The 16,164-nt window shown below is 42.6% G+C and overlaps 1 protein-coding gene across 5 annotated transcripts in view; it reads left to right on the top strand.

Annotated features, from left to right (window-relative positions):
- The first annotated feature begins 2,785 nt into the window (after positions 1-2,785).
- Positions 2,786-16,164, top strand: part of nfic (nuclear factor I/C) — a 54,224-nt gene continuing 40,845 nt past the window's right edge. For 2 of the 5 annotated variants that reach the window (XM_080770314.1, XM_080770311.1), the window contains exons 1-2: positions 2,787-3,156; positions 15,795-15,965. In XM_080770314.1, the coding sequence (XP_080626440.1) occupies positions 3,076-3,156; positions 15,795-15,965 (252 nt within the window). In that variant the 5' untranslated portion in view covers positions 2,787-3,075. Of the gene's footprint in view, positions 3,157-6,011; positions 6,553-15,794; positions 15,966-16,164 lie in introns of those variants that run through there. The other 3 variants (XM_080770312.1, XM_080770315.1, XM_080770313.1) reach the window with 3 other exon arrangements.

Here is a 16,164-nt window from a genome sequence, read left to right as displayed (position 1 = left end):
TGCGGCAGAATGCCGCGTCGGCCAGATTCCAAGAAGCGCTTGCCCACGTTGGTGGAGCTTCATTTGCATCCACCAGCTGTCTAAAAACCAGGAAGCCTGCCGCTCACGGCTTTTGGCAACTGGGTGACGCTAAAGTGTGCCTGCGCTGTTGCTGGTGCCTGAAGCATTTGGGTGTCAGGTAAACAATTGCACAACTTGCATTTGGCTTTGAAAGGAGCAATTGTTCTACTCAGCCTTCCCCACCAGTCTTTAAATTCACCATGAAGTAAACAAAATAAACCGCAAAATATGGCTCATATTTTTGCGATATGTAAGCTTTATAAATCAGCTGCATGATGAGCACTGTGCACCAATCTCCTCTGGGCCAGGAAACAAGAAGATCGAATTAGAGGGATCCTCTGTTATCGACAATAGCTCATTTCCTGGAATCCTCCTGGCAGTTGCTGTTCTCTCCTGGATTCCAGGGGTCTGCTTATGGGGAAGACAGCTGTGTTCAGTGTGGATGGAAAGGGTTGTCTAACCTTTCCAAATATAAATAGGGCAATGTCTCAAGCTTAATGTGATTCCAGACAGCACAGTATTATGTGGGCCAAAGTAGTCCCTCTAGCATGGATCTGTGGTATACTTAGTATGCAGATGTGTGGCTCTTTTGGGACCTTTTTGGTGCATCGTTGGATGACAGGGCATAGATGCAGCTCTGGGTGCAGAAGGGTATGAGCAAGTATTCAGTGGTGGTGAATGAATGACGGCAGAGTCACCGTTGTTAAAAAAGGAACAAAGGTTATTTGTTGTTATTTCAGATTCGGGGTGCTGCTTATAGTGCAGTGGTGTAAAGTAACTAAGTATTTATTTAAGTACTGTACTTAAGTACAATTTTGAGGTATTTGTGCTTTACTTGAGTATTTCCCATTTACAATACTTTTTACTTCTACTCTCGGATCCAAATATTGTACTTTTACGCCACTACATTTATTTGTTACTTTGTAGATTTGGATTATTATTACAAAACATGCAGTAACCATTCAGCCCTATACATTTCAGCCATTTGAAAATAGACGATCTACAAGCTCACAATGTGTCGCGAGCTGGTTAGATCTGCTATTTTCTAAAATATTTTTATTAGAAAACTTAAAATGAAACATTCTGCTATAATAAGTACTTTAAAGACATTTTGATGCCAATACTTCTGTACTTTTACACAAGTACATTTTGAATTCTGGACTTTTACTTGTAACAGAGCACCTATTTCTATATTGCAGTATTGATACTCTTACTTAAGTAAAACATTTGAATAGGCTACGTTTTCAACCACTGCTGCTTAGTTATACCTTTCCTCCATAGCCATGAGTTACCAACTCCAATGCATGACAGGCAGTCTGCAAGCTTAAGTAAGCCTTGCAGATGGGCCTCATATTTCTGTAGCGTGAGGCAGCTTGATGTACAAGAACACCCCCTGGACATGATGCTAGTATGTCGTAGGGACTTACCCCCCAATCCAACCCAAGCAGGGAGGCATTAGGACCCCTTTTTAGAGTCTTTGGTATGACCCGACCGGGGATCAAACCCCAACCTCCCAGTCTCAGGGCGGACACTCTAACCCTGTGGTTCCCAAAGTGGGGTCCGGGGACCCCCATGGGTCCTTGATGGAGTTCCAGGGCGTCCCCAGTCAAATGATAGTTTGGAACCAAATGGACCCTTATGGGACTGTACACTCTGAGAGTGAGTCCATTTGGTTCCATTTGTACACTCTCAGAATTAAATTAACATTGATTTTACAATATACATTGGGGGTCCCAGAGATAGAAATGCCATTAAATGGGGGTCCGTAGACTAGTGCATGTCAAACTGGGGGTCCTTGAAATTAAACAGGTTGAGAATCTCTACTAGAGCCGTAAAAATCTTCTCTTATGGGGGTCCCTGGCATATCTTCTGCAGGGCTAATTATAGTGTCAATTTGGGGGTCCTGAAAATGTTTGGGAACAACCACTGCTCTAACCACAAGGCCACTGAGCTGGTTTAAGCTTACACCCATGGTAAATGAGGCAGGTGTACTGGTGTAGTGAAAACAGCTGGGGGTGATGACACTCATGATGACCAAATCAGCTGTAAGTAAAGTGCCACTGTCCAAGGTGCTAAAGTCTGCTCTTGGGCCAAAGCTTCATGGGGTTTGATTGATTTTTTGGCTTTGGGGAACAACTTGTTCATATAGCCTATAGGTCACATAGGCCACATAGGTCACACAGATGAGGTATGGTATCTGATGAATATTCTTTCTCTATATAAACTCATATTTTACTTACTAAAAATATAGGCTATAAATCAGTTCAATTCAAAGACCAGTAGCCATATATGAACATAACTACAGTAGGCCTATAATAAATTCACTCTCAGAAACCACAAATAAAAACTAACATCAAATGAACTGAATGAAATGCATCACTTTATATAATTGTACTTACCCCCTACACATAGGCCTATACATTTCTAATACTTTTCCAAAATGTAATGTAAACAAAACAAAAACAATAACCTAACTATTTGCAATGGGTGTAAATGTGGTTTAGCAAGTTCTATACCATGCACGCAGCCACGCACATCATAATGTGTTATTTTGTCCCGAACGAGCCTTTTTCCCCCATGGGTTCAATGGCTGCTGAGCAGCAGTGACAGAAGATTAGAAAGAGAGGGGGGAGATGGGACAATAATAAACTACTAGAGGAGAGGAGAGAGGGACAGAGAGTGTGTGTGTGTGTGTGTGTGTGTGTGTGTGTGTGAGTGAGACACAGAGGGAGGGCGGGAGAAGGAGAAGGTAAATGTAGTTCTACATTATTCTCTCTCCTGCCGCAGCCTACCGACCGTACCGGGCAGGCGGCGGGCGGGGGGGGAACTACCGTGGTGTGGACTGTGTGGAAGCTTGACTGAGAGCTGAGACTCGGCGCGGGACGTTTTTCTCTGCCTCTTCTCTGCGAGAGAGAGAGAGCAGCTAGCTAGCGCCACTGGCCCGCGGATTGGATTTGGATTTACTACTCCCTCCTCTCTCTCCTGCACGCGCATGATCACAAAAATGAATATGGAATGATAACAACCGACAGCACGAGATGGCCAGGCGGTGAGATCAGCTTTAACTTCCCCCGGTGGCGGCTCTGCTTCGACATGGTAGGCTCTCTCTCTCTCTCTCTCTCTCTCTCTCCTTTTCCAAATCTGTTCCGTTAATAATAACGATCTGCTCTCCTATAACTGCCCCGTTTCTTCCTGTGGGTCCCGAAAGACGCAGTGCGCGGTGGAAACAAGAGTACCTACGCAGTTTAAAGTCGAATAGAAAACAGCAGGAGTTGCCCTGTTTATCACCCCCCCCCCTCCCTCTCTCTCTCTCTCTCTCTCTCTCTCACGCACGCGCGCGTGCTCTCCCTCCCTCTCTATGACTCTCTCTCTCTCTGTGTGTGACTGTGTACAGTCAGTGCAGTTTCGCCGTCTCTCAACCGCAGCAGGCAAATGTTGTTTGTGTTTCGTGAGGACTGACTACTGAGGAGAAGAGACAATTCGTATTAACGTCTCGGTGTGTGTGTGTGTGTGTGTCTATCGGCGCGTGTCGCCGCATGCAGTGAAAGTTGTTGAGTTTTTTCTTTTCTTTTTTTTTGGGGGGGGGGGGGGGGGGCTTTGCGGGGTGCAGCTGCCTGCCTGCCTAGTACCCTGCAGGCCCGTCTGTCCGTTCGGTCGTCACGGGACGGGACGGGGGGGCGGGGGGGGGGAGGCCAAGTTGAAGTTCAGTGCGAGCAGCAGAGCCTCCCCCTGTGGCCGTTTCCCGGTTTGTGTGTCAGTCAGCAGAAAATGGCCGCAGTTTAGTAGCGCCAGCGGGCTGAGTTAGAAAGGCCAGGCCGGCAGAGGGCCCACTGTCCTGGGATGCAGACAGAGCAGAGAGCCGCTAATATTCAGCAGGACAAACAGCTATATGATCCATCCAACACAGGCACTGACTGCTAGGGACTGTTAGCCTCTTCCTAACGTGTGCAGTATATTATTATTAAAAGGGCCGGCTAGCTGCTATAGTCCTAATGAGAACAGACAAAGATATATTACTATTCAAGTCCTGAACTGACCTACTTGGCAGCCAGCAGCTCTAAATGGACTGATACTATGGAATTTCCTCCTCCTGAATAACACTTTTGATGTCATATGGGATGGATGGGAGGGAGGCATATGGCATTGTTGCCAAATGTTGTTCTATCATCACCATCATGTAAATTAGATTGTTACACATTAGACTACAGCCTATAGCTATAACTCTGTGGGAATATACCATTGTGTGGGCTATAATGTTTTGTTCTCGTAATCAAACTTTTGCAATGCAAACTTGGCTTGCATTACTGAAATATTAGCTTTTCTGCTGTTCCTTTATGATGTACAAGGTTTTGAACAATCAATAATTTGGTCTGCCCTGGAATTATGTAGACAGGCACGCACACATGCACGCACGGGCGCGTGCGCACACACACACACACACACACACACACACACACACACACACACACACACAAACACACAAACAACCTTTTCTATTGATCAGAAGTAATAGTTAAATATATATTATTGCATACAGAGAAGTTCAATTTCATTCTTAAAGACCTCCATATATTCCTTCTGTTTAATGGCTATAGAATCATATGGTCTATACAGCCACCACAGATTATATTGCCTGTCATAATGTTCATAAAATGTAAGGATTGTAATCACACAGGTGATTACAATCTGTAATCTGTAATGTGTGGAGGTTAAACTCACGAATTGGCTCACGAATTGGCAGGAAATTAATCATTTTAAATAGCAATTGAATAATCTGTTTAGTAGCCTATTAGACCTAAATATATAATTCCATTCATGAAAAAGTGCATGCACTTCTGTTACACATTCTGTTACACCCAGTTTCCATCACGTGGCACGTGTATGGTGCATCACCATCACGCATACCGTCTACATGAAAAGGATCGGCAGATTAAACGGTGTAAATAATCGTTAAAGTTTAGTTGAAGTCTATAGTTGTGACTGTGAGGCTATATATTTTCATGTTTTGTGCCGCATGTGTGCTTATGTGCACGAGGAGGACGACTGTCTTTGTTTTGGATGAACTGTGGTGCTGCTGTGTGTCTGATTAAATGGGTTTTGGTTTAAGGATAGGAAACAGTATTTTCTTTATACTGCAGCAGCAGACGTCAGGCTATAATCCACAGAGCAGCCTGCAGGGACCAAAAACGGCTGAATGTCTCTCATCCTGTCTGATGATCCGCGTGCGTGGAGATGGGATCTCAGGTTCTGATTCAGAGATATGTGCATGTGATTGCTTAATTGATTATCATGGGGACACACACATATAAGGCCTAGTTGATATCGGATAGGCCTATATCAAATAAATGTAACTATACCGTGCGACATATGGTTTAAATAATATTCGCCTCATATATCCCCAGCTATCAGTGTGTAAGTTCCACGCCAGGGGTGATTAATCATGTGGGCCTGCCTGCAAGTGCAAGTTCATGTGAAGTGGGGATTACGCATATATACGCACGAGTGTGCATCCGCTAGATATTGTGGATGATAAGAATGGCTATACAGTTCCATATTGAATGGCAGAATTACCCTATACTGCCACAAAAAAGTTTTAGATAACACCCTCAGTTCGAATGCCTACACTTGTACGCTTAATAGGCACAATTCTATAGTCCTAGAATTTCTGCAAGCATGGTGTTTTTTGAGCAATATATCCTCTCTCTGAATTTTAAGATCGGACTATATAACGCACCGATATTGTGCTGACAACGTAGCCCGTGTAGGCTATATTATGATTATGATGAACCCGATTTTTGCAAATGAAAGTATATAACAGCTGCTGCTGCTTTAAGCCCAGTGCTTTGGGATGGGCTGTGTTCATAACGTCATTCCATTCCTCCCTCCATAGATTCTCTCCCATATTCCTTTATTCCTCTCCTCCCTCCACTATTAGTTCTTTCTATAAAACGATACAGTTTGGTTGGCTTCGCTTCTCCTCGTGGTCGTATAGTCTGCTAGAAGATTTTAAACCTAGATATATTCCAGAGTGTCTCTGTTTGTTTTGTTCCCCCCCGCCCCCTCTCCGCTGCTGCGGGATATTTTTCCTCAGCCTGAACTTTTTTCTGGCGTGTCATCATTTCTGGAGTTATAACGTTACGTTTCCTGCGTAGTGGAGTCATCCAAGGAGACCAGTGGTCTCCGTCTCTCTCACTCTGCTCTCTCACTCTCTCGGATTTCTTCTTTTTTTCTTCTAAAGAAAAAAGAAAAAAAGCCCAAATGGAACGACTACTGAGGTCTGGTTCTCTACTTTGTAACCCGGAGTTGTCACTATTACGAATCTAAGGACCTGTCGACATTATATTCGTCTTCTTCTTGCGATCCCGTGAAGAGAATATGGATATACTTTATCCTTCCATCCAGTGATGTTGTTGCCGCTGTGAAGTGAAGGCTGGTTTCACTTCATTCTGCCCCGCACACACTATGATGTTTTCTCCTCTCTCGCTGTCTCAGGTAGGCAAAAAAAACAAAAACGAAACTAATTGTTGTGCATCTGTGCGTGTCGGCAAGCGGAGTGGAGTGGAGAGTGAGCTAGGGAACGGGACGGGAGTAAAGATCCGTCTGGCTCTGTCTGTCTCCGTGTTTTAACTTAACAGGCTTTTTAACGGGGTCTGGTCAAAGCCAGCTAGGGCAGAGCCACCGAACAGGGCAGTTCTGGGTTCAGAAAGGGCGGGAGAAGAAGAGCTGGCTGGGTGTCACACAGTACTACTCACTAGTTATTGGCAGGCAGGGGTTTGAATCAGGGCCGTCTGCGTCTCCTAGGGAACAGGGCAAGGCAATATGAATCATGTTTCAGTAATGAAAACGGTCTGAATATTTTTGAACTACCCTTTCCCACATCATTGGCTATTGCAACTGTTGGACTGCATCATGTTGTGAGGCAATTTCTTACTGTCATATAGTTATTTTATTATACTAAAGTAGCCTACTTAAATGTGGCTGAATTGAATTATGAATGTAGGCCTACACTGTACAGCAGTAACATAATTTAGCATTTTTGTTAATATATACATGGGTAATTCAGTTCTTTAGGCTATAGCCTATTTATATCCAGACAGGCATGGAACCGTATAATATAATTATTTGACAACAAGAGGGAACAAGTGTATGGGAGTTGTAGTTTTAATTCAATTGCTCATTTGTTGGAAGTGGTTTGATACCAGCAGATATATATAGGCTATATTGCATTTATGATTTGTGGATTATTGATTTGCGTGTGTGTGTGTGTGTGTGTGTGTGTGTGTGTGTGTGTGTGTGCATGCATGTGTCCATTTGTGTTTGCCTATTATCCAAGCTTATTTATTTATAAAACGTTTGTTTTGTCACGAGTGGAGTTGGAGTGTGGACCCATTTTAAGTTGCTGATGTTTGGAAAGGCAGTATGTATGTGTTCTTGTGTTTTATCTAAATGTGATTATAGACAGGATTCAGGAAGGATCCAAGTGGATAATGTGACAAAGTTTACAAGCAAGAGTTGAGCCCATGATTTCACAGTGCATCAATTCTAACCATATATGCAACAGGTGGCCCACCGGCTATACTGGCACATTATTTGAATGGAAATGTCCTTTTATTTTTTATTTCTACAATATCAGACTGACAGTCCCACTAGTGACTTCTATAGTAATGTCCAAATAGAGAATTACCCCACCTGAATAATACCTAGTGTGTTTGCTGCATGTATAGGCAACACACTATTGTTCTCGGTCTGATAATTATTTGCCAGGTTCAAATAAGTGAACCTGCTTTTTGTTAACTTTTGCACAATAGAAAAGTGAAGCTTTTGGCCATGCTTCGCACACTGTTCCACTGTTGTCACTGTTGTCATGCTTCACATGACTTCACAATATAATATATACAATAATGGTAAGACGGAATTCAGTTCCCAGTGGTTTCCTCGCGACTCGCGTCAGTGCAACCATGCATCCATGCAACCATGAACCATGCATGTTTGAGAGTGAAGGCACAGACAATCACAAATCAGGCAGTGGGTTGGCACTGAAGCCCTAGTTTCCTAGTACAATCAATGCAGGTACCGTATAAGTGTAGACAGATAAGACAATGGTTTTGCATTCATGAACAATGTTCCTCTTTAGACTTTTGGATAATGGCATTTTGAGATTAAAACTATATCAAATGATTATTAGAATAAGTTAAGGCTCAACTATTATGGTGGTGATGTGTCATGTCATGTGTAATTGAATTGATGATTGAATTGTTTATTAGACAGAAATGTAAAAACAACAGAGTACATCAAACACTTGGTCTGAAAGGAATTCATAAACATGACATGACAAAGTAACAGAGGAGCAGTCAGTCCTTCTCAAAATTAAAATGATACACATTTTATTATTCACACGTAAAACCCAGCTCGTTTACTGCATTTCATAAATCAAATGGGTCATTAATGTGCCTATCCCTGTCCTCTTTCATTTCTATGCATTCTCTGCATCTCCTATGCAGCCCCTTCCCCTCCTGCATATCTGACTGTCACAAGTTCCAGATCTGCAGTGGGGGATCCCAACTGCACACATATCCTATAATGGCCCTATCTAATCACATGTATTTTTTAAATCAATGTATTGATTGAATTAGACATTGTATACATTCTGGCCTACCACCTAATGGCTTTCACACTCATGTGAAATGAGGGGCACCCACTGTGGCTGCCACATGACGTCACTGCTTAAATCAAACATTTAAAGTCCATAGACTTGGCTGCCACATGGCGTCATGTCATTTGTTTCTTCTTTTTTTTGTCCATAGACTTGGCAGATTTTTTGATCACATACATAAGTCAAACATTAAAAGTCCATAGACATGGCTGCCACATGTCATCATCATATCTGAAAGCCAGACATTGTATTGGAGGGGGAAGAATGGCTTTTGGCCAGCCTCTGCCATAGAGACACCAAGACATCTCCTTGGCTCCTGCATACAGAATGTGAATATAAGACGACTCTGATTATAAGACAACCCCCATTTTTGAGTGGTGCAACCACTCCCGTACGGAGTTTTTATGACTCATTTGTGGAAAAATAACATTTAACGTCAAATAGTCTAGTCCCCGATTATAATACGACCCAGATTTTTAGGATATTTCCATTCGAAAAAAACATAGTCTTATATTCATGAACACAACTGAACATAATTATTGTCAGTTATGACTTGTTTCCTAAAAGTAAATAGTTTATCTCCTGTTTCTTTAGTTTCACTTTTCTTTCTCTGTCTCTCTGGACCAAATCGCTGATATATTGAGTTCATGGACCGGGCCATTACTCTTATTTCAGGTGGGCTACAGATCAGACACAGTAGCTCTGCTGTCGTACTTGAGGGATAGTTACGGCACACAGCTTACGGTAGGCCTACGCTACTTTTCACCACAACATGTGTTAACGATCTGCTAAAGACCAATGTTTGTTAGGAATGTGGATTGTTGCACGATTTGTAAAACACTTGACCTAAGCAATACATTCTCTAAAACCATCTACCGTTGGTCGTACTATACCCCGGTGCTGCACACAAACATTATATTGCAGTATATTATTGCTGCAGTATTAGTTTGTAGGGTCTGTTACAAAATATTGTTTTAAAGGCACGTACTGTAATTGATATGTTTGTGTTAAGTGTTAAATACCGTAGGTCTATATTCCCATAGTAATTGATTGATTGAATACTTTATTAGACAGAAATGTGAAACAGCATGCAGAGTACAGTCAAACACTTGGTCTAAAAGGATAGTATTGCTATCAGTGTTTGTTCAGTAACAGCCGTGTCTCCCCGTCTCTGCAACTCTTTTGTACAGAACAGAAGATATACATCTTCAGTTTGGGATACGTATTTCAACCAGTCAGAAGACTGGATAGTTACAGGACAAACAAGTGAAATGTGGAAGTGATGAATCAATCAGTGAATGAATGAGCACTGTCAAATTGAAGGTGAGAAATGGGTTCTCTCTCTCTCCTGATTGGATGAAATTGGTGACCCACTTGAAAATGTCATTTAGTTTTATTAAAGAGCTGGAGAGGGAAGGATATGAATAAATGACTCCCTCTAGCAATGATGACTATCAGAATATAGAGCTTTAAAGCAGGGCCATGTAACCTTACTCTTCTACCCCAGATTTGAACCGGGTTTCCTGCGCAAGTGCTGACATTCTTACCATTGAGCTAATAGAGCCTACCTGCTTGCTCAGGGGATACATTGAATTTTGACCATCGGATCAAAATGTATGTCAGATCCTGTCTATTATAGGTGAAACATGACCTTTGACATGGTCTAAAGATGTCTCAATAGAAGAGCAGGGAGTAGCAGGGGAATACAACCACCCCAAATGTATACTGTATATTGCATTAACATACTCTACCATACAGAATGGATTTTCTGTTTAGTTCATGCTGCAGGCCCTTTGTGGGAACAGCACAGTTGTTGGGCAATGGAATAATTAGATATGTGTAAGTTGTCCTCCCAAGGCTGAGAGTACCTAAGACTTAAAGTGTTGCCAGGAAAATTGAGAATTTAAGCTAGCTGTGCTTTGCAATTTGTTTGGTTTATTATTCAGAGTTTTGTTCAGAGAACATCTGTTCTGATATGTATCTTTGAGGGGCGCTAGCCCCTCCTATGCACAGCTTTGTGTGTAGGTGTATAGGCGTGTTTAAATATGAGCACGTGTTAGTGTTTGTAGCATGGAATGCGATGATTTGATTGGCTGACGTATATGATGATGTATGATGATAAAACGCAAGAGCGCCCCTCACTTCACACACAAGTGTGATGTTTTTCAACACAAATAAGTTCTGAGAACAGAACTGCCCGTGGAAGTCCATGCTGGTGGTCAGGCAGCAGGCTAATGCTAATACAAAGCTAACATCAAGGTAATGGAGTAATCCTAACAAACCTGTGTTCAAATTATGCTACAGTACAATGCCTGACCAGGCTATACCAACAATTGATAGCAGCAGGCTAATGCTGAAAACCATGCATGTTCAACAATGGTAATGTTAAAATCATGCAAACATAATGTTTAGGTATAGGCTAGTGGTTGAAGTAGTTGATGGAGTTTTGAGGAGTTGTTTATTTGTGTCATAAGGCATAAATGAGGACAAGGGTTTTAAGTGGAGCAGCTCCCTCCAGCTTGACATGGGTCATAATGACTGACAGGCCGGGCAGAAGGGGAGAGAGGGAGCACATATAGGCTACTGCACGAAGGGCTGTCTTGGGTTTTGGAGTTCATTTTGAGCTTCATCAGACCACATGGTGAGAGTCTGCACTTTACGAATTTACTTCCAATGTAGGCCTAGTATATTTAAAAAAAAATCAAGGCTACGTGTGCTGACTCCACTTCTTCTTTAGTTTTCTGTTTATAATAATGCTATTGCGGCTGTCAAATCATATTTTTCCCCTCCAGTTTTGATATTTTGCACTTTGTATTCACCCTCGCTCCATCACTCCCTCTCCATCCAACTATCCATCCATCCATCACCGCAAGCAGGCCGTCTTTCTGTCATATACTGTATCATAATCCTCTAATTTTTGGGTCTCAGTAAAATGTTGTGATCCAGTCAAATAATGTAATTCGTCAGAAAGGTTATATCTGTTTTATAAAACCATGAAGTAGCCTTTACCTAACAGTATATTTTGCAGCATTAATGCTATGTCTGTACTGATTTTAGCTGCATCCACTCATGTGCATGACTGCAAAAACAAGTCTTGTTCAGGAAAGTGATGTAGTCATCCAATGGAGCAATTCAGTGTTATATTATTGTTTGAAAAAAATTGCTCTGGTACTCTTTTACTCAAATTTCGAATATCTCACTCTATCTGAGCTTACTAACAAATACTAGCCCTCTTCCCATGTGGGGGGACGCTCACAAACAGGTCCATGATGAACTCATTTAGGTCCCAGTCCGTAGCTTAAGAAACCATGGGCTCTATTTTCTTCCATGCCTTATCCCTAAACTACTTTGCCTTTTTTTTTGTGGTGCAACCACTCCCTTACGGAGCTATGTGTGTGGGTGGGTGGCTGGGTGGCTGGCTGGCCGGCTGGCTGCATGGGTGGGTGCGTCTGAGCACGAAAACAGCATGGCTGTTTTTCACACGCACATATTAACTGTATATATGGTGATTTCAGGTGTACCAGTACAGTGACAGTGACAGTGACAGGGGGAGTTCCAGACCCACAGGAACGCACCCAGGGTGCTGGCCCCGATTCCGGCGAGCCGCCCCGCGTCCGAAACGGTTGAGAAAGGACCGAGTTACCGTGTGCATCCCTCTACTGTACTGTACTGTACTGTACTGTACTGTACTGTACTGGCACACTCGAAATCACCATATATACACAGTTAATATGTGCGTTTGTGTGTGTGTTAGGTTGCGCACAGGTGGTGAAAAACAACCATGCTGTTTTCGTGCTCAGACGCACCCACCCAGCCACCCACCCAGAGACACACATAGTCACTTAAGGAAGTGGTTGCACCACTTAAAAATGTTTTTCAAAATAGTAAAAAAGGTAATTAAAGTAAGCAATAAAGTAATTTAGGGATAATTGGGGTTTAGCATGGACTAAAATAGAACCCCATGTGTATGAGTATGAGACACTATTTATATTATGTTCTATGACGTCATTCTGTTTTATTATTATTTTATAAATTATTGTAAACTGACGCAGCGTCATATAGTTAAGATGCGTTGCTGTGTCAGTAATATACTGTATATCTCGATGATGAATGTATATACGTGAAATTAATGGGTCAGTAATGTCCACTAATTATAGCAGAACAATGTGATATAATCACCCAACATGAATACGGTAGTGTCTGTCACTGTATATAGATGGACTGCCTGTCTATCATGCTCTGCATGAGCGGCAGGTTACTCTTTCTCCCCCTCTGAAGACCGTCTGCCACAAGGCTACTCCCCCCCCCCCCCTTCCCCTCCGCTGGCTCTGGTTATTTCAGGGGTCATCAATAAGTCTGTACACAGACAAATGTGTCCGTGCATGGCAAGACTTGGTCTTGTCCGTGGCAAATTTTTGATTTTCTTTTTGCACCCCATTATAATGTTCTTATTTTGATCACAAGATCGACCCAATTACTGAATGAATGTCAAGTCTCCAGATTTTCTTCGGAATACGTATGACATTTGCCATGACAACGCTGGCACATTTATACTTATAGGAGTCCAACTAGTACTAGTGGTTCTCAAATGTTCCATTTGAACATTCTCAGAGTTAGACCTGTTATGGTCATAAAGGACTATAGCTCTTTATGTGTTTCTGGTAATATTATTGTACACTCATTTTGTATGTCCATGGCAAAAATGGAATTTTGACAAAAACGTCCACCACAAGCCTGCAGCATGGCGATGACCCCTATATTTGTACGATCTACAAGTTCACAACACGAGCTTACAGACACTGTCAGACGAAGCCGTATCTATCAGGCTTAAAAGGCAAATACATCATCTGAAGGGAATCCCTGTCATTAAAGAAACACCAGACCAATAAGTAAGCTACTGGTGCAAGCGTCTCTGCTTGTCTCTCTTTCCTTCCTCTTCTCCAAATCTCTCTGTTCAGTCTATTTAGCTTCCACGTTGCTTTTGTCTGCCTGGCTCTTTCCTACTACTATTTCTGTTTCTGTGAAGGGAAAATCATGCTTTTCATGTTATGAACTTTGTCACTCGTGTGTTATGACTTTCCAATGTGCAGTGATTCAGTATTTCAGCCGTGACGTAAGCGCCCCCCTCCAGAGATACTTCCGGGTCCTACCTTTGTGTCGCTTTTGTGTCCCCATAGAGTTATATTGTGTCCCTCTGCCGGACTAAATCTGAGATGAAAACAACCACGGAATTTTACCGCTTTCCTTGCAACAACAAAGCTACTGGTCTCCCAAATGTGGCTGTGACAGGCCGTCTGCCCCACACTGAATACTAGCGCCATTTTATTGCATTGTGTCAACTAAATCCTGATTAAATGCAAACTAGATTCAACATACTCAACCGTGCACACATTCTAAATATGCCCCCGAAATATTGTACTGAGCAATTGGACTGTTACCACCTTCAATAATAATGATAATAATAGTATTTATTGTCTCCACATCATATATTTTCTTTGTCATGGACACTTGTATAGAACATTAATAATTCTACTCGAGTTGGAAGCATTAAGACCCATTTTAACCCTCAATGGCTTCCTTTCTGAAAAATAACGTTATTGTAAAAAGATTCACGTGTCAGCGGACGGGAGCTGGTGCCACTTGGACCCGGACATAACGTATAGGACTACAAAATGACGTCGGACTTAAATACAGAATAGTCCTACATTTGGACTACAACTGCAGTATAGGCACAGCAATGCATGGACATGTAGGCTATAATTATGTACACTTAATCATAAAACCTACATTAAAAGAATGCCCATATCGTACTATGCACTGCTGTATGCAGTACTGTATCTGTCAAGCTCTCATTCCCTCCACTCATGACAGCAATGGTACAAAATAAAAAAGGCAAAAAAGGACACGAAAGAAATAAAACACGGTGCATTAGTGTGTCAGTAATGTTAGTTAGTTAGAAAGGAGTAGATGTGTCAGTGATGTCAGTCAAAGGAGTAGTAATGGCCATAGACATACAAAGGTAGACGCCTCCTTCGGCTCTGGGGCATGTGCCTCATGGAGGCAAGCTTTCCAGAGATTCTTGCGAAGCGTGCCTTCCGCTTGACTTCGTTGGAGACGAACTGCAGCGGCCGATGAGCCATCTATTTTTTAAATATCTACAGTATGGTAATTAGTGGCTCAGGGGTAGAGTGGCCGGTAGAGCGGGCTTCCCCACAATTAGTGTCAAAGTGTCCTTGAGCAAGACTCTGAACCCCTAACTGCTCCCGATGTGCAGGTTGGTGCCTTGCATGGTTTCCTCCGCCATCGGTGTATGCATGTGTGTGTGAATGGGTGAATGTAATGCACAATCTATGTAAAGCACTTTGGATAAAAGCTATATAAACCATTATGTGTCATAATGTCACTGGAAGTTGTAGGGTCAATAATGTGTCAGTAATATCAGTGAAAGGAGTAGTATCAATGTGTCAGTGTCTTCTTTCATTTTCAGCTTTACTGCACCTGCGCTGTTTTTAGAAATGACTAGTAGACAAGCCCCGTGTCTGAGAGTGAAAAGGAGAGGCAGCATGTGTACGGTATGCGCGTGTGACTGTGTGTGTGTGTGTGTGTGTGTGTGTGTGTGTGTGTGTGTGTGTGTGCGTGCATGTGTGCGTGTGCGCGTGTGTGTGTGTGTGTGTGTGTGTGTGTGTGTGTGTGTGAGAGAGGGCATGTGTATGCACGGCAGCATGGATATGTGCAACGCTCTCTGCGTGCGTGTGTGCATGCTTGTATGTGTGTATTGCTGTTAGCCAGGCAGTGAGCCAACAGGGCTGTTAGCTGTGACCTTATCCCCATCACCTTTGAACAACAAGGTAGAAATGATTACAATGAAATGTCTGTCTGTCTGTCTGTCTGTCTGTCTTCCTTCATCTGTCTGTCTGTCTTCCTTCCTTCCTTCATGTCTGTCTGTCTGTCTGTCTTGTCTGTCTTGTCTGTCTGTCTGTCTGTCTGTCTGTCTGTCTGTCTGTCTGTCTGTCTGTCTGTCTGTCTGTCTGTCTGTCTGTCTGTCTGTCTTCCTTCATCTGTCTGTCTGTGTTTCTTTTAGGATGAGTTCCATCCATTCATCGAGGCCCTGCTGCCCCAGGTCCGTGCCTTTGCCTACACCTGGTTCAACCTTCAGGCCAGAAAAAGGAAGTACTTCAAAAAACACGAGAAGAGGATGACTAAAGAAGAAGAGAGAGCGGTCAAAGACGAACTGCTGGGAGAGAAGGCAGAGGTTAGTTACATGGAAGGCACTACTTGATGATGCAACACATAACTGCTGTACCTGTTTTCTGTAACTCCAGTGTATTGGCATCATAATGTCCACTATATTTAACCTTGTGTAAAATTGTGTTATTTGTTGTTGTTGTCTTTTTGCACTTGATCATGATCATGTTGTACTCAGGGCGATCATGATCATGATCATGTTGTAC

The sequence above is a fragment of the Protomyctophum bolini genome, assembly GCF_963924005.1.
Source record: "Protomyctophum bolini genome assembly, chromosome: 8".
Taxonomy (NCBI): domain Eukaryota; kingdom Metazoa; phylum Chordata; class Actinopteri; order Myctophiformes; family Myctophidae; genus Protomyctophum; species Protomyctophum bolini.
The sequence above is the reverse complement of the archived record's forward strand: the minus strand, read 5'-3'. Positions and strand labels throughout refer to the sequence as shown.